This window comes from Ictalurus punctatus, chromosome 23 (genome assembly GCF_001660625.3).
Source record: "Ictalurus punctatus breed USDA103 chromosome 23, Coco_2.0, whole genome shotgun sequence".
In the NCBI taxonomy this organism is placed as follows: Eukaryota; Metazoa; Chordata; class Actinopteri; order Siluriformes; family Ictaluridae; genus Ictalurus; species Ictalurus punctatus.
The window spans coordinates 277,043-301,031 of NC_030438.2; the positions used below are offsets into that span (position 1 = coordinate 277,043).

Here is a 23,989-nt window from a genome sequence, read left to right on the forward strand (position 1 = left end):
CTGCTGGCCAGCTGGGCTTCCCCCGATAGCAATGGGATGAGTCGCAGAGCCCATTCCTTCTCCAGCCATCTCCACATAGCTGCTGCATGCCCGAAGAGCTCCAGGAAAGCCTCCGGATCATCTGAGGAGGCCATTTTCATGAGCGCATGTGCGACAAGGTGGCAGGGGCAAAGCTGGAAATGTGTTGGGTTGCATCAGCTTTTGGAGTGCCTGCCGGTTCTTGGCCTGCTCCTGCGCAAGGGCTTCGAAGCACCGCTACTGCGCACTTGGCACATTTTTATTCAGTCTGTGCTTTTCAGGGGCTCTTTCAAAACTCAAGAAAAAAAACAATACAATGACAGGAAATGGGTTCGTCCTAGACTCGCAGCTTTCGCTTCGTCAGGTTCAACTTCATGCTTCTTGGTGTGTGTGTGTGCGTGTGTGTGTGTGTGCACGTGTGTCTCGCAATCTCTACCAAGTGAAATCACACTCTGTCTCTCTCTCTCAGGTTAACGTTCAGGTGGTGACTAGGGCTGCACAATTAACGGAATATTGATCTCGATTACAATTTTGACTGCCCACGATTAAATGAACATGATCGACTGTCATATTGACATTTAAAGTCCGTCCTCCGCTCATAGGAAACTCCGCTACAGATCAAATCAAGTGCTTCCTAAACTTACAGCCAATCACTATAGAGTGGCACGGGGATGACATCATTTTTCCAAATGCCGGAAATGAGTTAGCATTTTAGCGCTTCAGCGCGAGCTCCAGCGCTTGCGTGAGGGGAATCATGACAACAACATGTTGCTAAATGGGACTATAGACGTTGTTGGGGACATTAAACGTCATCATACCGAACAGGAAAAAACTTTGCAGATAAACTGGAAAATGTTTTAAATCAAGGTTGGAAAAGTTGTGGGAAGCTTGGTGATGGTGACATTGAAGTCGAGCGACCGTGGTGTAGTTTGTTTAAAGCATACGGTTAACTTTTTATTTCTGGTGATTGTAATTAGGTTTCAAATTTCATAAAAGTTGTGTTCACTTGTGAAAATGATCTTGATGGACAAAACGTGCTAGTAAACTCTTGTAAACTCTTGTTGATTACAGAGCTTATTTTTTGTGATAATCCAAAAGCCTATGGGGATTTTGTCGAGGAAACCAGTGTGAAACTAACTTCCGAGTTCAGGTACAAAATGACGTCGTCCCTGCACCGCTCTATTGGGTGATTTGTCTGCGTCTCTCCTCCTGAAAACACTGTTATTGCCTTTTCTGCATACGCCTGAATTGTTTTCATTTGGTTGCATATTGTTATATTTGATTGAAAATTTTCATTTGGTTGATGGCATTTACATTTTTACTTATCCTATAATTTGGGTACAATTTTATTTTTTATTTTGCATCTACGAGATGATGCACTTTAAGGATCAGTCTAATTTGATGCAAAGATTTGCACATTAGCAGGAATGTAATGTCTCAATATTGAACAAATTAATCGTTATTCTCATTTTGGCCATAATCGTGCAGACCTAGAAGTGACCCACTAGTAACTGATAGTCATATTGGCCACTGGGGGACCCTGTTCATATTGGCTTTTACATACAAAAACAACATCTCTTGGAAAATAAGGTGCAGAAAGAAATGTCTTTTTAACTATTGCTATAAACTATAGAAAATTGCCTTTTGGCAATTTAACCACACCCACTTATATTATGATAATTTACATGCAAAACCTATTTTTGTGAACTAGTCCTAGGATTTTTGGCGTATCTTCACAGTATTGATAAGTGTGAACCTCAATAATTATCAAAAATATGTTGACATATTTAAACAATATCAATTTTAAGGAGCCAAACCTGCAGTGGTAGTTCATGTTGATATGGATTTGAACCAAACTGGAAATGCATGTTCAGTACAAGCTACTGAGGACATCTGCAAAGGTTGGGTTGTGGCCATATGTTGGGGGTGGAGTTTAAGTTAAAATATCAAGCTCGAATTTGGTAGGGTGCATCTATATGATAATCTGTAAGTGAATTTTTGATGATTATAGGGCTGCAACTAATGATTATTGTCATAATCGGTTAGTCAGCCAATTATTTTTTAGATTAATCGGATGGGGTGGGGCAAACTTTCAGCACCATTTTTTTTTGTTTATTGAAAATAAAATCCACAAACTGAGTGTTACAAATATAAACTTCAGACTAAAACTTTATACAACTATTTGTCCCAATTATATAAGACTGAAAAGAACCCAATACATACACACACACACACCAGAATATATGTTATTCATTTAGGACCGTAGTTTCAGTGCTTTTTGTGCATCCATAAAAAATTACGCATAATTACTTATATATAATAGAAACTAACTAACTATAAAAATAAATAAATATATATGTGTATATATAGTAAAAAAATTATAGTGTTCTATTTGAGATGATATTACTATTATTATTATGCTGATGACACCCAGCTCTACCCGTCTTCTAAGCCAACTTGTGTTCTTCCTCTGCCCTCTCTTTCTAATTGTCTGTCTGAAATTAAAACTTGGTTTTCAAACAACTTCCTTAAACTTAATAAAAGCAAAATTGAAATTTTAATTGTTGGCTCATAATCTTGCAAATTCAAACAGTCTATAATGTCTATTGACAATTCCCCAGACTCCCTCTGTACGCAGGTGAAGAGCTTGGCTGTTATCTTTGATAATACTCTGTCATTTGAAGCCCACATTAATAATATTAATCGGATAGCATACTTCCATATACATAACATTAACCGTCTCTGTCCAGCTGTCTCAACAAGGAGCACTGCCATAATGGTCCATGCACTAGTCACATCACGCATCGATTGTTGTAATTCTCTTCTCTATGGGCTCCCTCTCAAACTTTTACTTAAACTTCAGTTAGTTCAGAACTCGCATTGAACAACGCACTGAATTTTAAGATTTTACTTCTTACCTAAAAGGCAATGCAAAAAGTCCAATCTTCTTTCCATATACACTCCCACCCATACTCTTAGATAATCTTCTTCATTTACTTTATTTCTCCCTTGGATATGTTTGTCCTCTATGTGATCTCAAGCTTTTAGCTATGCAGCCCCTCAATTATGGAACCTGCTTCCACAGGATATCTGAAACTGTGAACCTATTTCTGTTTTTAAATCTCAGCTCAAAACACAGCTTTTAAGACAAGCTTTCCGGTGACTATGTCTTTGTATCTTTTTATTGTTTAGTGTTTTTTGGCCAAACTGATGTCCTCCTGTCATTTTATGTTTTATGTGTTTTATTGCTTGTAATGTGTCCTTGAGTGCGATGAAGGGCGCCTATGAATAAAGTGTATTATTATTATTATTATTATTATTATAAATATATATTTAAGTCATTGAGGTGAAAAAAATAACACAGGGTTTCTGCTGGATGAAAAAAATATAATAAATAAGGAGACAGCAATAAATATTAAATGAAATAAAAGAAAACAATTCACAATCCACCAAAAATGGGCTCATCGTTAAGAAAGCAAATATTTAAAATAGTCTCTGTGGTTCAATGTACTGTGTAGTTCAGTGTGCTAATACTAAAACTAATAGTTTGCCCCAGATGTTTGGACTACTGTAAATGTCTGTTCCTTTCTTTTTTTTTTTTTCCATTATGGCCATTTTCTCCATAATTTGCTCTTGCCCACCACTTAGTTCTCCCCTGTCATACATACAGTATCTCACAAAAATGAGTACACCCCTCACATTTTTGTAAATATTTGATTATATCTTTTAATGTGACAACACTGGAGAAATGACACTTTGTTACAATGTAAAGTAGTGAGTGTACAGCTTGTGTAACAGTGTAAATTTACTGTCCCCTCAAAATAACTCAACACACAGCCATTAATGTCTAAACCACTGGCAACAAAAGTTAGTACACCCCTAAGTGAAAATGTCCAATTTGGGCCCAATTAGCCAATTTCCCTCCCCGGTGTCATGTGATTTGTTAGTGTTACAAGGTCTCAGGTGTGAATGGGTGTATTAAATTTGGTGTCATCGCTCTCACACTCCCTCATACTGATCACTGGAAGTTCAAAATGGCACCTTATGGCAAAGAACTCTCTGAGGATCTGAAAAAAAGAATTGTTGCTCTACATAAAGATGGCCTAGGCTATAAGAAGATTGCCAAGACCCTGACACTGAGCTGCAGCACGGTGGCCAAGACCATACAGCGGTTTAACAGGACAGGTTCCACTCAGAACAGGCCTCGCCATGGTCGACCAAAGAAGTTGTGTGCACGTGCTCAGCGTCATATCCAGAGGTTGTTTTTGGGAAATAGACGTATGAGTGCTGCCAGCATTGCTGCAGAGGTTGAAGGGGTGGGGGGTCAGCCTGTCAGTGCTCAGACCATACGCCGCACACTGCATCAAATTGGTCTGCATGGCTGTCGCCCCAGAAGAAAGCCTCTTCTAAAGATGATGCACAAGAAAGCCCGCAAACAGTTTGCTGAAGACAAGCAGACTAAGGACATGGATTACTGGAACCATGCCCTGTGGTCTGATGAGACCAGGATAAACTAATTTGGTTCAGATGGTGTCAAGCGTGTGTGGCGGCAACCAGTACAAGGACAAGTGTTTCTGTCCTACAGTCAAGCATGGTGGTGGGAGTGTCATGGTCTGGGGCTGCATGAGTGCTGCCGGCACTGGGGAGCTACAGTTCACTGAGGGAACCATGAATGCCAACATTACTGTGACATACTGAAGCAGAGCATGATCCCCTCCCTTCAGAGACTGGGCCACAGGGCAGTATTCCAGCATGATAACGACCCCAAACACACCTCCAAGACGACCACTGCCTTGCTAAAGAAGCTGAGGGTGAAGGTGATGGACTGGCCAAGCATGTCTCCAGACCTAAACCCTATTGAGCATCTGTGGGGCATCCCTAAATGGAAGGTGGAGGAGCACAAGGTCTCTAACATCCACCAGCTCTGTGATGTCGTCATGGGAGGAGTGGAAGAGGACTCCAATGGCAACCTGTGAAGCTCTGGTGATGCCCAAGAGGGTTAAGGAAGTGCTGGAAAATAATAGTGGCCACACAAAATATTGACACTTTGGGACCAATTTGGACATTTTCACTTAGGGGTGTACTCCCTTTTGTTGCCAGTGGTTTAGACATTAATGCCTGTGTGTTGAGGTATTTTGAGGGGACAGCAAATTTACACTGTTACACAAGCTGTACACTCACTACTTTACATTGTAGCAAAGTGTCATTTCTTCAGTGTTTCACATGAAAAGGTATAATCAAATATTTACACAAATGTGAGGGGTGTACTCACTTTTGTGAGATACTGTACAGTGAGATACTGTACATACAACCAGGGAGGGTGAGGGCTAACATGTGCTTCCTCTTCCTCTATATCTTTTCAAACTCCTGCTCATGCTGTGTCACAGACTCGGCTTACTCACACATTGCTCACAGATGCTCACAATTAGCTAGTGTCACTGTGAGTGGCAGGGGAGGGAGTATTGTCAAACTCATGATCTCAGGATGATAAGGAGAAAGTCATTTTGTTGTAAGTATTAGACTGACATGGCAAATATTAATTGCATTAACCCTTTCCTCATAAAAGACATAATCCTCTTTGAATAGAGCCTAAGATTGCTGTGTGTGTGTACATTATATATATAATATATATATATATATATATATATATATATATATATATATATATATGTGTGTGTGTGTGTGTGTGTATATATATATATATATATATATATATATACACACACACACACACACACACACACATATATATATGTGTGTGTGTGTGTGTGTGTGTGTATATATATATATATATATACATATATATATACACACACACACACACACACACACACACATATATTATATATATATATATATATATATATATATATATATATATGTGTGTGTGTGTGTGTGTGTGTGTGTGTATATATATATATATATATATATATATATATATATATATATATATATATATATATAATGAATGAGGCTGCTCCACATTCATCCACCCACCAGCGAGAGTCCTCACCTGAATACTAAACAGAGACATGTGCCTCACACTCACTTCCTGTTTGCTGTATATATAAACATGCCATTTCCACCTCACCTTTGTGAATTATTGTTAGTTCATCTGCATTACTGAGCCATTTTCCATTGCCTGCTGTATTTGCTTCATGTTATGACCTTTGCCTGTTTTTTTGGAGTTACAGATTCTTTGGATTATTCTTTGTTTTGTTTGCCTGGTTGGACTGTCTTTTGGTTACAGAACTTTATCTGCCTGTACCTCGACTATGTTTCACTGCCTGCTGATTTGGATTGTTTGTGTATTTTAATAATACTTCCTGCACATGGATCCTAACACCATCTCCATGGCCTGTTCGTCATAGAATAATTCACCTACCGCAGATCCAGCGGAAGTTACCCAAGTCCAGGCTGCATTTGCACACCAAAGCAACGTGCTAAAGGGCTATGAAGACCAGTTGTGCGACCTATGAGCTGCTAACGAACATTTAACCCACTACGTGTGCTCTCTGTTGGCTCATCCAGCTTTAACGGTAAGCTTTGGACTTCCTGAAAAATTCGATGGGTCTGCTGACAAATGCCGGTGCTTGTTGTGTCAGTGTATGATTTATTTCTCCAGCGAAATCTAATCGTTTAGTCAAGAAGCCAAAAAGTGTGTTTTCATGATGTCACGGCCTACCATGAAAAGTACTCGACTGGGCCTCCGCTGTCTGGGATAAAGACCCTACCACCCAAACCTTGTTTGGTTACTTCACTCAACAGATCCGTTAGGTGTTTGAATATCCAGTGGGGTGTCAGGAAATTTCTATCCAGCTGCTGCATTTACGCCAGGGCCAGTGATCAGCAGCGGATTACACAATCCAGTTTAGGATGCTAAGGACTCAAAGCGGGTTGAATGATGTGGCACTAAAGACTGTTTTCCCTGAGTGCCTGAACCACGAAATCAAGACAGAACTTGCATGCAAGGGGGAGGGAATCCAACCTCCTGAGTTTATCGCCATGGCAATCATGATGGACAAACTGCTCCGAAATGGTCCATGACCCAGGACTCGCACCAACCCACAGCCATCAGCTTCAACACCATCGCACACATTCCTGGACTTACCTGAACCCATGCAGATTGCATATGCTTGGGTCTCCATGGAGGAATACCAGCACTGCTAAATAGAAAAATTATGCTACTACTTTGGTAAACCAGACCACCTCAGTGCTTGCTGTCCACATAAGAAATCTAACCCACCAGAATCAGAGCTAAAAGTGAGTACCACAAATGTTTCCTCCACTCATCACAGTTTTACTTTGCCCATAGAAATTTCCATTAATGAGAACCACAAATGTTACAGCATTAGTGGATTCTGGAGCTGCAGTCAATCTCATTCACCAAGATCTGGTACAGGAACTCAAAATACCCACAACAAAATGCATCCCTGCCACCCATTTCACCACTGTCAACAGCGCTCCCATCGGTTCTGGTATAACACAAGTGACTGTTCCATTAACACTTAAGATTGGAGTATTTCATGTTGAACACCTCTCTCTGTGATTAACTCTCCTGAACATGCTGTCATCTTGGGGCACCCATGGTTGGCGATTTGCGATCCATCAATCTCCTGGAACCAAGGTGAGGTCATACAGTGGTCAAATCATTGTCTTCATATCAGTGTTGACCTACCATGTATGACCACCAGCATAGAAAGCCCCAATGTCCAAGCTGAAGCCAAGCTCCCTGCTGAGTATGAGGAGTTTACTGAAGTGTTCAGTAAGACTAAAGCCAATCAACTTCCATCTCATCATCCCTGGGAGTGCGCTGTTGAACTGTTACCCAACACAGCTCCACCTACGAGTAAGGTATATCCGTTATCTTAACCTGAAACATTAGCCATGGACACCTACATTGAAGAAGCTCTGGCGTCCAGCTTCATTCATTCATCCACCTCTCCTGCAGCAGCAGGAGGACTACTCCCATTCATTGATTACTGAGGATTGAACTCAGTCACCATCAAATATCGCTATCCACTGTCTCTTCAGTGGGTACTGACTTACTAATTCTTTGGATTATCCTTTGTTTTGTGTGCCTGGTTGGACTGTCTGTTGATTACAGAACTTTATCTGCCTGCACCTCAACTGTCTCTCATTGCCTGCCGATTTGGATTGTTTTTGTATATTTTCAATAAAACTTCCTGCACATGGATCCTAACACTGTCTCCAGTATACATATATACTGTGTATATACTTCTCTGTATTATAACCCCAATTCCGAAAAAGTTGGGACATGATGGAAAATGCAAAAAAAAACAGTTATTTGAAAATTAAATTCACCCTGTACTATATTCAAAACACATTAACACACAACTTGATGTTTTACTTTGTGAATTTAATTTTGTTTTGAAAATATACACTCATTTCAAATCTGATGACTGCAACACATTCCAAAAATGTTGGGACAATTGACTGTTTACCACTGTGTAACATCATCTTTTCTTTTAAGAACACTTATTAAGCATTTGGGCACTGAAGACTCCAGTTGGTCAAGTTTAGCAAGCGGAATGCGCCCCCCCTTCATCCATTATGCATTTCTTCAGCTGAGCAACTGTACAGGGCCTTTGTTGCCTTATTTTGCACTTCATACTGTGCCAGATATTCTCAAACGGAGACAGGTCAGGACTGTAGGCAGACCATGCTAGCACCCACATCCTATGCTTACGCAACCATGTGCTTGTAACACGGGCAGAATGTGGTTTGGCGTTGTCCTGGTCTGGATGGCAGCATATGCTGCTCCAAAATGTGCACATATCTTTCTGCATTAATGCTGCCCTCACAGATGTGCAATTACCCATGCCATGGGTACTGACACACCCCCATACCATGACAGACACTGGCTTTTTGACCTGACTCTGATAACAGCTTAGATGGTCCTTTTCGTCTTTGGGCTGGAGAACATGACGGCTGTTTTGTCCAAAAACTAATTGAAATGTCGACTTGTCGGACCACAAAACACGTTCAACTGTGGAACTGAGCCCAGAGAAGTCGGCGGTGCTTCTGGACAGTGTTGATGTATGGCTTCTGCTTTCAAAATAAAGCCTTAAAACTTCCATCTATGGATGCAGCGGCAAATGGTGTTGACTGACAAAGGTTTACCAAAGTATTCCTGAGCCCATGTCAGGATATCCATTACAGACTCTTGACCGTTCTTAAAACAGTGATGTCCGAGTGATTGAGCACACACATTCAGAAGCGGTTTTTGGTCTTGCCCTTCACACACCGAGATTTGACCAGATTCCTTGAATCTTTTAATTATATTGTGCACTGTAGAAGGTGAAGTGCCCAAAATCCTATAGATTTGTCTTTGGGGAATGTTGTTCTCAAAGTGTTGTATTCACTGATGCATCTCTTGGCAGATCGGTGAGCCTCGACCCATCCTTGTTCTTGAAGGACTAGGCCTTTTTTGGAGGCTCCTTATATCCTATGATTAGACGATTGCCTCACCTGTTTCACATCAAATTATTTCAACTTCTCCTAGCGCTATTAGTTCTAAATTGCCCCTTTCCCAACTTTTTTGGAATGTGTTGCATGCATCAATTTCAAAATAAACATTTATATTCCTAAAAACTATGCAGTTGATTAGGTAAAACATCAAATACCTTGTCTTTATACATTTTTTTTGTTTAAATACAAGTCAAAGTACATTTATAAATCATTTCTCTTTGTTTTTATTAGCATTTTATATATTGTCCCAATTTTTTTTGGAATTGGGGTTGTATAATGTAAGTACCCTCTTCTGTCTGTAGGTTCTTCTGTGTTTGTTTGTTGCATATGCGTGTGTCATGTGTTTGCCAGTGTGTATTTGTGTAGGTCCCTGTAGGGATGATGAGGATGAGGATGATGATGAGGATGATAATGAGGATGAGGAGCTGTTGAATCATGTGCGTGTCTCATGTGTAGGGGAATAGAAAGTGAGTGAGAGTCTCCATTCTGACTGGTGCAAGTTTCTTTGTGTCAGTGGGTTTGTGTATGAAAGATATCTCAGCTTGTGAGTGGAGAGATGTTGGAACCTTCCAATGGTCCTCTGTGCCTGCCTCTCTGATGTTTGATCCAAATCTCTCTCTTACTCTATTTCTCTCCCTTTTTCTTTTTCACGGTCATACTACTACAACTCTCATCAATATTTGACTTATCCATACACAGAACATTCTCCCAAAAGGTTTGAGGATCATCAAGGTGTGTTTTGGCAAAATTCAGATGAGCTTTAATGTTCTGTCTTAGCAGTGGTTTTTACCTTGTCACTCTTCCATGGATGCCATTTTTGCCAAGTGTCTGTCTGATACTGGAGTCATGAACATTGACCTTTATTGATGCAAGAGAGGCTTGTAGTTCCTTTGTTGTCCTTGGTTCTTGTGTGACTTGTTGGATGAGTAGTTGCTGTGCTCTTGGAGGAATGGCTTTGGAAAGTTGGCCACTTCTGGGAAGGTTCACTATTGTGCCGAGTTTTTCCATTTGGACATAACGGCTCTCACTGTGGTTCTTTGGAATCCCAGGGCCTTTGAAATAGCTTTTTAACCAAGACTGATTTATTTCAATCACATTCTTCCTCATCATTTCTGGAATTTCTTTCAATTTTGGCATAGTGTGTTACTGGGTTGTTGAAAGTTTTATTTAACTGTTGATTTGATTGAACAGGGTTTGCAGTAGGGATGTCACGATACCAAAAATCTAGTAGTCGGTACCGATACCACCAAAAGTACACGATACTCGATACCAAAGTCGATACCACAGTGTGGTATAAAAAAAATTCAATTAAAAATTCTCTTGGAGGACATGCTCTGCTGGCTGATACTGGCAAAAAAGAGAGATATTTTAGTTATCAAACGCTGTCTGACAATGAGTGGAGGCTACAGTGGAGGTGCACACCTAAACGCACGCACGCACACACACCTTATACTTTGAATGCAAGCATTAGTTTAAATTCACTGATCTGGTGGCAGGACAAAAATATTTATTAAAAGCATGAACATGTGAATAATTATTAGTGACATTAGGCTACATGTTGCTGACAGGACACGGGCTGAATGGCAATGCATGCTGGTCCATTAGGAGGTAGTTTATAACATTGCAATGCATTAGCATCGTTGACAAATAACTGGCTATTGCAAACATTACATGGAGCATAACGTTAGCTGGTTTCACGGCCACAATGCAGCTGCCTCAAACAAACATAATATAGGGCCCGTCTTTAAGGTGCTTCACCAAATTCCGGGTGTTTCCTCGCTTTGTTTGAAATGAACGATAGCATTGGTTGCACACCGGCTTCAGAGCATCAGTTATGTTTGTTGTCATCCGCCTCGAATGTGAAGTATTTCCATATTCCATACCATTCCTCTGAACGAGTCAGGGCAGAGCTAAACTCCTGTAGTTTTTCCCGTGTGCTTGTAGGCATTCTTCTTCTTCTTTACCACTTGTGGACTAAACACTTTAGTCCACAAAGTGTTACTAACAGTATTACTAAAACACTTGCGCGTATTTGCTGCTCCCTTTAGTTCCGGAAGAATTGTAACCCCGGTACCCTCATTAACATTGGTACCTATGCTACTGCAGAAAAACATGTACCATCACGTTTTAAGAATTTTGGTACCGAAGTATCGGTTTCTCTTGACATCCCTAGTTTGCAGTAATCAGGCCTGGTTGCATCTAGTCCAGCTGAACCCCATTTTGAATGCAGTTTCATAGATTTGGGGAATTAGTAACTACGGAGGAAAATACATTTTCCCATAGGCCCAATTGGTATTGGATAACTTTTTTTGCTTCAGTAAATAACTATCATTTAAGGTATCATTCCTCAGGTTGCCTTTGTTTAGTCTTTTAGACTTTTTGTAATTTCTGAAACAATTTGGTGTAGGGCTGCAACTAATGATTATTTTCATAATCGATTGGTCGGCCAATTATTTTTTCGGTTACTCGGTTAATTGGATGGGTCAAACTTTCAGGTTAGTAAAAAACTAATATGTTCCATTTGAGATGATATTACCTTTCTAAAATACATACACTAGACCAGTGGTTCTCAACCTTTTGTGAGCTTTGGACCCCTAGTATATTTCGAACAATCCACAAGGACCCCCTCACTCCACAACAATTATAGGCTATATATTTAACAGTCATTTCTATATATGTTGCTTTATTTTATTAATATTTAATATTAATAATATTAACATTAAAATTGAATCAAAACATTTCAAGATTTTTTTTACATTTTATTCTTGGTGTGACATTTAATTTGACTCTCTGAATTATCCATCAATGCAACACTTAACTTGTCTACCACTTGTAGGTTTTTGCAAATTATCATTACATTTGTAAATAAATTTAAAACAAATACATCAATGAACGATCGCCAGCTCAGCTAACGTGATATTTGCGAATAACCAAATTGATTAATTTTAAAACATCTCATTTCAATATGTTTTTATACATTTAACAAAAAAATATATACATGATATTATTTAAACATTTTTAAAACTTTCCTACGGATCACCTGCAATTACAGCACTGACCACTAGTCCGCGGACCCCCGGTTGAAAAACACTGCACTAGAGGGTAGTGCAGAGTGCATAGTGTAAGTGTACAGTACGTCATTTGGGACACAACTTTAGTATTTACTCTCCGGCACGTGTTTTCGGAAGAGAATGTAATGAGTAAATCTCCCCCATGCTGCACGCAGACCACCTAATCGATAATGAGATTCGTTGACAACGATTTTCATAATCGATTATTATCAATTTTATCGATTAGTTGTTGCAGCTCTAATTTAGTATGAGATACACAAAAACAGAAGAAATTAGAATGAGGCAAATACTTTTCCACATCGCATTATGTAAAATTTACAAGTTTGGATCAGTACATTTTCAAGTAAACATGTTTCAAATAATTTTCATATAATTCAATCTAAAAAACACTCTGTTTGCTACTTTGTCATACTGCAGCGGAGGTGTGTTATCTACATGTAGAAAGTTTTAGCATTTCTTCCCTTATATTAACTAAATCTCAATCACTTAACCTAGCCAGCTTCAGTTCAACAAAAGTACTACTCCATTTTCTCCTGGAAACTTTTCTGCAGGGAGATTTTGCAATGACTCAGAGCCCACCTGATAAATGAATTAATGAAAAGCAGGATCAAAAAATGAACAGAGCAGAAGAGTGCGGGTTGAATGAAAATGTTAAAATGCCTTTGGAATGTATGACTCAACAGACTCAATTCTTGGAAGTGTTTCCACATCAGACAGGAAGTTGGCTATAAAAGTAATTGTGTTCACCTCTCCTTCTCTCCTTTCTACACTCCTACTCCTTTCTCTCTGTGGATGGCATCCAACTCCTGATAACTTCATCTGCCCTAAACTCCTAAAATGACAGTCATCATTTCCTCTCTTTTTATCCATGTATCCTATCTGTCCAAACGATGTTTACCCTAAAACAATATTTTTCCTCCTCTTTGACCACTGCTTGACCTTCCATTTCTTCTCTTTGTTCATCTTAAGTGCTTATTATTTTTAAAGATTAAGTTTCTACTTAATTTTGTAATTATTACTCCTTTTCGTTTGTTTTGAGATGAGGCTCTGCAGTGCACAATGATTTCTAGTCTCATTTCTGCCCTATAATAAGCTGTAAATGGCAAAGCCACTGGGGTCTGTACAGGAATTAATAAGAGTCAATAAAGCATGCCAGTGGGGGAAGTGGGCTGTCTTTAAGTAAACATTATGACTCCTCCAGAGGCTTTGACTTGATGAATCGTCCTGAAGCTCTGGGATGGGTAATTTGCCCCTGATTCTGCACTGACATGGTTAATAGGGTTTTGATGCTTCATTTCCTTGATTGGATAAGTGAGCCAATATCTGTGTTTGGGGGTGCTTGGAATTTTGGTTATTGTGCATGTTTACACCGCATGTGATTATTTTCAGGAATTGAGGAACAGTGTACTTTGTTTTTTAAGGAGTTTTAATGCCCATATTTACAACAGTGTTTCTAGACAATTAAGTGGTGGCCAGTTAACCACTGAACAACCAGGCAGCACAATCATAACATTATATATTATGGTTTTGAATCTAGTTGCTTGTGTATAGAATATGTATGCGATTTGTATGGATCCTTTTGGAGTTTACACTTGTGTGTTCACTCTGGTAGTGTTGATTCAAATTTTGGTTACCCCTTAAGTCTGTTATGACACTAGCACTATGAAAAATAATCTCTGACAACATGCTTAATAATTTAGGAATTATCTGCTGTGGAACTGTGAACAGTAATCTTCTAATAGCTTCACAATTTAGCAGTAGAAAAAAAATTTTTTTATTTGGATGCAAACCAGAATATTGCAAAGGACTTGTATTTAAATTTCAGAGATGATGAGGATATTTTTTAAAAGACCTAGCCAACCACAGCCCAGTGTTTGATCTTAGTCATTTTGTGTGTGTGTGTGTGTGTGTGTGTGTGTGTATGTGTGTGTGTGAGAGAGAGAGAGACAGAGAGAGAGAGAATGAATCAGGAAAGGAATTCCTGCTTCACTCATCACCTCCCTAGGGTGTCTTCACACAGTGGAACACACACACACACACACACACACACACACAGTTCTATGCCACCCTTTGGACTTTCAGAGTCAACGTCTGTCACACAAACTTCAATTGAGAGCAAGATGCATGCATACGCAATAGGCTATACCTTCTCCTGTGACCAGACGTTTCTTAGATTGCAGGTTGAATGTCAACTGAATCTGAAAAAAGTGTATTCCAATCAGGCTTAATAAAACAACTATCACTGTTAAGTATCACTGAGACCCTACATGCATTTTCTTAAAGAGAAATAAAATGTGCAAAAATGCTTGCAGGAATGTGGTTGCAAACTCTAAATGTAAAACCCCTCATAGAATCTTGCTTTATGTTTCTTGGCTTCAACACCCCACCACTACCCCTACCCCCTCCATCCAGACCAAAGCTGAACAAACAGGCAAGCATTAGTACGTACTAATAAGCAGAGGAAGCCTGTGTTCGCTAGAGGTTTTCCATTGCCACAATGCGAGTGCTGAAGGAGACCCATGTACGCATTATTATTATATTGTATCCAGCTAACACAGTTATGTTGTGAAGACGTGACATGATCGGCCCATATTCATTGTGACGATATAACCAATTTACGTTCCAGCGACGTAACTTTGTGATTCCCGTATTCGTCATGGAGACGTTATAGTTGTACGTGGCGAGTACATCTCAGTGACTAGACTGGTACATTGTAAAGAAGTAACCGGATCAGACCATATTAGTCACAGCAACATACCAAATAACGTTCCAGATTCTCGAGCCATTGCTTTATGGACAGCAAGTGAATTTGTTTACTTTGAAACCCATATAGGACTGACTTTCATTCACTGCCTTCAAATTAAAATGTTTTTAATAGAAATTGTATTAGTTTTGATGGAAGCAATTAAAACAATGTAGTTATAATGGTATTTGTTGTGGAATTTCTATTCGACCCATCATCTCAAAATGTACTCATAAGACACCTGTGCCTCAAGTAACATCAAGCAACAATCAGCAACACATTTATAGCATTTATTCATCAGCATTTTGTCATTTTTTTTCCTGAATGTACTAAGATAGAACCATTAAGCTAAATCAATACATGAAATAAATAAATGCAGAACAAAAAAAAACCTTCATAAATATTATAAATTCTTAAATAATTAAGCATATAAATGAATGTAACCAAAATAATAATAAAAAAAGCCTCATTCTTCAAAAGGCAGAACTGATCCTTCATCACTGTCTCCATGTTGTTGCTGCTGTGGAGCCTGTCTTTGGTCCTGCTGCTGAAAATGAAAGTATATTTTAGTTTTACAGAAATTAACTACACAGGAGATAATATGCTTACATTTTTTTCTAATTACAAAAACCTAAAAGTAAAATCAAAATTTTAGGAGCACAGTAGAAGTTTAGGTTTTTTGGCAACCGCACTGATGGCAAAAATACATATCAGGAAAGTTAATTGAATTCGTCATTTAATGTGGGCAGTGTTAGGGTTAGGCCCAATTTAGACATTTTCACTTAGGGGTGTACTCACTTTTGTTGCCAGCGGTTTAGACATTAATGGCTGTGTGTTGAGTTATTTTGAGGGGACAGCAAATTTACACTGTTACACAAGCTGTACACTCACTACTTTACACTGTAGCACAGTGTCATTTCTTCAGTGTTGTCACATGAAAAGATATAATCAAATATTTACACAAATGTGAGGGGTGTACTCACTTTTGTGAGATACTGTGTGTGTGTGTATATATATATATATATATATATATATATATATATATATATATATATATATATATATATATATATATACATATATATATATATACACATACATATACACACACATACACACACACACACACACACACATATACGAGCACTGCATGATTCTAAGAACTAGCAACTTAGTCTCACACAGTTTTAATTCTCAGAGATTTGGTATTAAATGTTTTAATTACAGAGTTTAGCGTTAGCTCAATGGTGCTTCTCCTGAAAAGCTGTCTTTGGTCTGCGCCAAACTTGCCAATCATCAGATTTTCACACAAGTCCTAAAAGTAGAGAAAGAGATCCCAATTAAACAAATGAGACAAAAATATCATACTTGGTCATTGATTTATTGAGGTAAGTGATCCAATATTACATAGCTGTGAGTGGAAAATGTATGTGAACAAGAGTTGGTGATGCTCATCAGGCTGGAAAAGGTTACAAAACCATCTCTGTAGAGTTTGGATTCCCCCAATCTGCAGTCAGACAAATTGTGTACAAATGGAGGAAATTCAAGACCATTGTTACCCTCCCCAGGAATGGTCAACCAGCAAAGATTACTTGCAGTGAAAATATCATTTGAATAGCCTCATTGGAAATATATTTACTGAAAAAAATGTAGACGTGTCCAATACTTCTTTCCTCTACTGTATATGCCACTCCAGATGAGGGCTGTTCCAGAGAACGTGAGCTGGAAAGCCGTCTAAGACCACGCCCCAGCCCGTGAGGGAGGCGTGTGTCTTTACTGTCTTGTGATAAGAAAACGCTCAGAGTGTGACCCGAGGCTAGAAACCGGGGATACCTCCACATTTTCAGAGCATGTAGGCATCGCTCCTTTCTCCAAGAGGGATCTTACTTCCTGCGATAACGTCAGGCTCTGCTCTATACTGACTACTGTGGGAAGCACACCTCTGAACCAGGGGGGACGAGCTCTGAACTGGACCCGGTCACCCTTTTCTATGGTGAACAGAACCCATGGAGACACATTTGGCAGTAGTTTCCATGCTGCTTGATGGTCTTTTAGTGACGTTAATTCTTCCACATTCTGTAGGAGGGAAAGCTTCAGCTTTTTGTTGCCCTGTGACAGCAGTACTCGGAGCTAACTGCCCTAACAGCCTCATGTCTTCTTTGACTGATTGCTCTTTATGATAATTTTCAGATCAATGACAGGCCATTTGCTTGGTCGCACAGAGAGACAAATCCATGGTGCAGCGAAGCTCCTCTACTTCCTTGGCCCCAATTCCATTCCCAATGTTCAGCTCACTCAGCAAGTCTGTTTGGTAGAACCGCTGCCAGATAGGCTTTGCCACCCAATGCCGAGGTGGTCTTACATGGCAAAGCCAGCCCCCCTAAATTTCCTTCAGTGGAGACAGGTAGCTCTCAAGTGCTTCCTCCACCTTTCTCATAGCTAAATATTCCCACAATGGCTGAATAATCTGTCGTCGTGGAGTTATAAACACGGCTAGTGTATGGTTTTCCCCAGAAGCGTGATATTTCATCATGCACTTCCTTTCTATAGTGTGAGGGAGATTTATTTTCACTGGGGAGATAGTGCTCATTCTGGCTGCTACGAGCCACTTCCTATTCCCCAGGCCAGTCTAGATTAAGTTTTTCTACTGCCCTAGTAATCAATCAAGCAGCTCTTTATATGCTTGAGAGCTGCTCTCCGTTTTTGGTGGCTCCCCCCTCTGGCTCCCCTGAGTCAGAGAGGTTGTTTTGGCTTTCCATAACGGAAGGAGGAGTCACAACATGAGCTCCAAAATCCGGTGGAGAGCCAGACCCAGAAGACAGAGCAAGAGATAGAGAAGCACTCATCTCCAGCTCCTCTTTCAGATCCATACGAGATTCTCAGGACCTGAGCCGGCTGGCTGTCTCAGCAGCGAGATTCCCTTTGAGAATACCTTCAGCTGAGAAGAGAGCGAGCTGTGAGCAGAGCTGCCTGATTGTAAAGCGCTCACAATGTGCGCAGCCAGCCCCCTCAAGGGCCACTGTGGCATGCTCCACTCCAAGTCATTTCACACAGAAAATGTGTCCGTCTGTCCCCCATGATGAAATGGGAGCAAGACCTGACACACTTCCTGAATTCTCTCTCACTCATACTTTTCTGTTTTTTCTTTTGTAAGGGGACAGAAAAGTAAAGAGATTTTTTTTTTTTTGTTGAAAAAATAGAGAGGAAATTAAGAGGGTTTTTTTCAAGCGTTCACACAAAACAACTGACATACAGTCTCAATGAAGACAATAAGGTTGACGGCATGGTTCACAGGTGCTGTTTTTATAATCACGTGACACACTTAATTGCCGCGTCACCTGACAATGGCGTGATTTCACACAAGCTTTCCCACAGCATGAAGCTAATGCAACGTTGAGCTAACCCTAACCCTTTGAAAGGGAACAATTGTTTTACTATTCTTGTTAGGGTCTTACATTGATATAATTATTAATACAGTTTATAAATGGTACGTCTTAGCGATGTAACGAAATACAAATACTTGGATTGAAGAGATAATGTGTACTAAACAGATATAAATAGGTCAGCTGATTTTTTAAAGAACACTTACATGAGTGGTAGTTTTTCATTTTCCTGTGATGTGGCCTCAAGCTAAGTTAATCAACATGATAAGCATTGGAGACACACTATTCTGTACAAACTGGCTGAAATCCACAAAAGAATTATGTTATTATTTATAGAGCTGATGCTCCTTATAGCTCATGCAGAATGCACACTGTGCACAGGGCAACATATCTTTGCTGGCTCTACAATAAATAATAAAAAATGAATCTTTATTCTGTATGTTTCTTCCCATTCTTAAAAAAAAACACACCTTCCACTGTAATAAAAAGAAATTCATATGGGCATTGTAATGAAAAGCAGCATCCCCAACATGCGCACACACACACACACACATTTATACAATAAACTTTCAGTAAGATGCTTCTCTATCTCTGGCCCGTCTCTTCCCGCCACTTATTTAGAACAATGTCATGATTTTATGTTTATAAGAATTTCCTTAAACTGATTAAGATTTGGGTAATAGGTAGTGTTGAATCTTCCCAATTAGAGCAACAACAACAAAAAAAAAATCAGTGAATTTGCCATAATATTTGGTTCAATTGTTTGGTTATTTTTTGTATCTCCGTTTCCTACTGGTGACATGGCCACTTCTATCTTCTGATCCTTCTCATGCTTTTTCTTCTGCCTGTTTATTTGTCCTCTTCCCAGGTTCTCAGGATTTCTTTCTCTCTGTGGCATGCTGCTTTGGTGTTGAGAGGCTTGGGGAGCAGGCTGGTGATGAATGCAATGCTGTTCTCCTCCTCTTTCCAAAGGGAGCCCAGAGAACAGGGGCTCATTGTAAAATGAATTGTCATCTCAAACCCAAAACCATTATGTACAGCCAAAATCCTAAACCTATTGCACTTATCTCAAACAATTACTAAGATGCAAAATGCAGTATAAGAGTTCACAGTGGGACAGCTAGGGATGTTATGGCTTGAAAATTTCACTGTTGAAATATCATAGTTATCACAGTAATTTTTAAATCAATAATTTAAAAACACAAGCCAGTTTTGAAAATTAAAGGAACTTTTTATTATAAATCTTTATACGAGAACCTCTTTGGACATCCTTTATATATTATATATATATTATATATATATATATATATAAAAACAAAAAACAAAAGGCAACAAATTCCTTGATTGTTGTTCTTTCTGTTGGATAAGATTTCTGGAGGTATGTTTGTTAAGTAATGTTGACAGAGGACGGCTGTAGTAATTCAAATGGGATCAGCAATCTCACTATAAACCGGAGATAGGAGTGTCTTCATGATATAAAAATGGTTGTCATACTACATACACCTCTTTATTTGCCTTAAAAAGACATTAATTGCATGAAATCGACCCAACAGAGCAGAAATTAGTGGATGAATAAGTGATTCCCCCCTACTGATGTTAGCGTGAATAGAGTGAACTGAGTGAACCGAGGCTCAGGTGTGCCACAAACGCAAGTGAATTTTGCCTCACGTGATGAAACGGAGACAGATGTGGGTGATGCTAATAATCAGAGTGAGACCTCATTTCACATTGTAAATTATAATCTCTAAAATTTGCCATTGGTGTTTTTCTACTAGTAGATTAGATTATAAATGTAGTGGTCAGTGGCTTCTCTTTAGTGGTGTTGAAGTAGATCCAACGCCTCGGGAACACCGGGTGCTACCAGATACATGCAAAAGAGAAATCAGTTTCAGTTCAGGAAAGTCTGTGGTTTTCAGAACTATATAACATAGAAAATGGACAAATTTGACCTTGTGAAGGGTTTTTGCATGCTGCCACACATATTTCGGAAACAAAATGTTATGGTGAAAATGAATGCCTTAAGAAAAAACAATATTTTTTATTAGAAAAGTTTATTCTGTTGTTTGACTTTGATGTTTCATTTGCCACTGACTTTCAACTTGCTCACTGGAGCGTATAATTTATGTTAAATTGATTTGCCTAATGTGCTTAAAATAAGAATCTTTTTTCCTTGGGAGCAGTCTGAATTGTGGTATTTTAAACCTGGTTAATCGCCTCTCTTTCTCTGAGTGAGGATTATAGACAAGCCCACATGAAGAGAACACTCTTTCTCTCTCACAGCTAATTGGGTGTGGGACTTCATCAAAGTTAGGAATGAAATCTAATATGAAATTTTATATTTATTTTGGCACTGGTCAGAGGCTTTGAATGCATTCTATTGTGAAGAACTTACTGGTATATGAACAAAAGGCTATTGTTTTCTGGAAGTTACTTAAGAGTTATAAGCTCATCTCTGTTCTTCTCACTTGATATTATGCAGTCCTTAATGAACAGTCTATATTGTTGAACTTCACATTCTTAAGTACACCTGTTCTTTCTTCCCAAGCTTAGGCGCAACAGAAATGTATAATAAAGTGTCAAATGGGGTGAAGTACTGAAGGCAGAGAACAAGGGCCAATAGAAACAGGTACTAGGTGGCAGCAGTCAAGTCAAGGCATTGATATGGGGGAAAAGGACTAGTGGTCTTGATTGGTGCATTAGTTGTGCTTGGCAAGATAGGCATGTAAATATTTGCTTTCTATTTTCATGTCCTTTTTCAGCCTTTTTTACACGTGCCTCTTTTACTTCTCACCTGTCTCATTTTCTGATCTTAGCTTCTTTGCCTTTTTTCTGCTCTTTCTGGTTGGCCTAGGGATTGATGATTGGGGAAAGGGGGGATTCAAACACTCACAGACATGCAGAACCAATGCACCCAAGTGTCAGAGGCCAGTCAATAACAGGCATAAAGGACTCAGTGCTTTCACTTTCCCTCTTGCCCTCTTTTGCTTCTTTCTCCTTCACTGGACGGGCAGAAACTGCTGGATAGTGTGATGTAAAAGAAAAAGAGCTGACTTTGGGGCTCTAACCATCTGATCTTTCTTTGTTTTTTCCGACAGGCTGTCAGTGCTTGTGCACATGCCTGTGTTCTCCATCTGGACTTGAAATCGATTACTGGTTTGGCCTAGCAAGCATCATTTCATCAGTTTCATTTTTTGTTATTTGAAATCCCAAAACATATATATATATTTTTAAATGTTTATTTATTTACTTTGTTTGCTGGCAGTTAGGTTGTTCTACATAATTAAGTGTTTATTTTAATTATACATGTTGATATGAGTAAAAGAATGGAATAATAATATGTTTTTGATTGGATTTGATTCATTCCTGGGAAGGTTTTTGGCTATATTTTCACCAGCTAGCAGACCTGAAACACTGTTCGAGAGGTTCTTCTTTTCTTTTGATACCAAAGCTACAGTCAGAGCTTGTCTTGACTAAACCCAAATAAACCCCCCAAAAAGAGCTTTAACTAACACAAAGCTTACTATGAAAAGAGAAAATGGCCTGAGCATTGTGATATTCCCAGAAGGAGATTCAAACAAACCTTCATTTTAGATGGGTGTGAGTTTCTCATCTTCTGAAAACATACTCCCTCCTTCAAGTATGCAACTAGTCATGAAACCTCAAACCTTGGTTCTTGGGTTAAAAATCCTGAATGTCTCGAAGGTTCTTTTGCTTGCTATTCTTGACCTTACCAGTTAGCTTTGATGATAATATTTCCATAGCAAGAGCAGTATCAACATTTTTGACACACCACACTTACCTCTGTTATTTTCTGTGGTGGAAGTTGCAGGTGTCTCAGCTTAGATGTGGCACTAAGGAATGTGCAGTCACCATGGAAACACAGTCCCAGGCCAGTTCCACAGCAGAGAAGAAAAAGAGGGCAGAGACCATCGTGGCAACCAAGAGATCCTCCTTGACCCGAACTGAGATCAGCGAGAAGGCTGTGGCTTCCAGCACTACATCCAACGGTACTGAAAGCCTGATCATAATCTCAAACGATCATCTGACATGTTTCAAATACAACCCCAATTCCAAAAAAGTTGCGACGTTGTGTATGCAAATAAATGTAAATAAAAACAGAATGCAATGATTTGCAAATCTCAAAATCCCATTTGTTATTCACAATAGAACATATCAAACATATCAAATGTTTAAACTGAGGAAATATACCATTTTCCATTTTAAGGTAATTTTGAATTTGATGGCTGCAACACGTCTCAACAAAGTTGGGACGGGTTCAATGAAAGGGTGGAAAAGTAACAGCTGGAGATTAATTGGCAACAGGTTAGCCTGTTTGGGTATAAAAAGAGCATCTTAGAGAGGCAGAGTCTTTCAGAAATAAAGATGGGCAGGAGTTCACCAATCTGCAAAAAACTGGGCCTACAATTTGTCATACAATTTCAGAATAATGTTCCTCAACATAAAATTGTGAAGGCTATGAATATCTCATCATCTACAGTAGATATCATCATCAAAAGATTCTGAGAATCTGGAGAAATTTCTGTGAGCAAGGGACAAGGGTAAAAATCAATATTGTATGCCTCAGACGGCACTGCATTAAAATCAGGCATGCTTCTGTAATGGAAATCACTGCATGGGCTCAGAAACATCTCCAGAACTCATTGTCTGAGAACACGGTTTGCCGTGCCAGCCACAAATGCTGGTTAAAGCTTATAGATCATGCAAAGAAGAAGCCACATGTGAACATGATCCAGAAACGCCACCATCTTCTCTGGGCCAAAGCTCATTTAAAATGGACTGAGGCAAAGTGGAAAACTGTTCTGTGGTCAGACGACTCGAAATTTGAAATTCTTCTTTGAAACCATGGACACTGTGTCCTTTAAACTATAGGGGACTAAAGTGGACAGGGGCCATAGGCTTTTTGTCAGTGCTCAGTTCAAAAGCCTGCGTCTGTGATGGTATGACAGGGCTCCAGATGGCGACTAAAATGGTCACCAATGTGACTAACTTTTTAATTCTGTGACCATGTTTTTTCTGCCAGCCGCCAGTGGCCACCATTAACCAAAAACAAAATTTAAAAACAAATGAAATAGAAATGACCATACGTCTTGTTGTGTTAGGCTACTGAACTCTCATCTCCTCTTGCGCCCGTGTCTACCTGCCCTATCTCGTGCACTCCTGTATGGTTTTCAATAAATAAACTCTGCACTCTTGTCCTGCAGTGGTTGAAGCGTCGGCTATATAGATGAACAGAAACAGGTTTAACGTCACGTTTATCGGGT

At 39.3% G+C, this 23,989-nt stretch overlaps 1 protein-coding gene across 3 annotated transcripts in view; it reads left to right on the forward strand.

Annotated features, from left to right (window-relative positions):
* Window positions 1-23,989, forward strand: part of gli3 (GLI family zinc finger 3) — a 199,006-nt gene that overhangs the window by 16,634 nt on the left and 158,383 nt on the right. For 2 of the 3 annotated variants that reach the window (XM_017453559.3, XM_047150215.2), the window contains exon 2: window positions 22,537-22,714. In XM_017453559.3, coding sequence (XP_017309048.1) covers window positions 22,579-22,714 — 136 coding nt within the window. In that variant the 5' untranslated portion in view covers window positions 22,537-22,578. Of the gene's footprint in view, window positions 1-22,530; window positions 22,715-23,989 lie in introns of all 3 variants that reach the window. The other variant, XM_053674956.1, reaches the window with a different exon arrangement.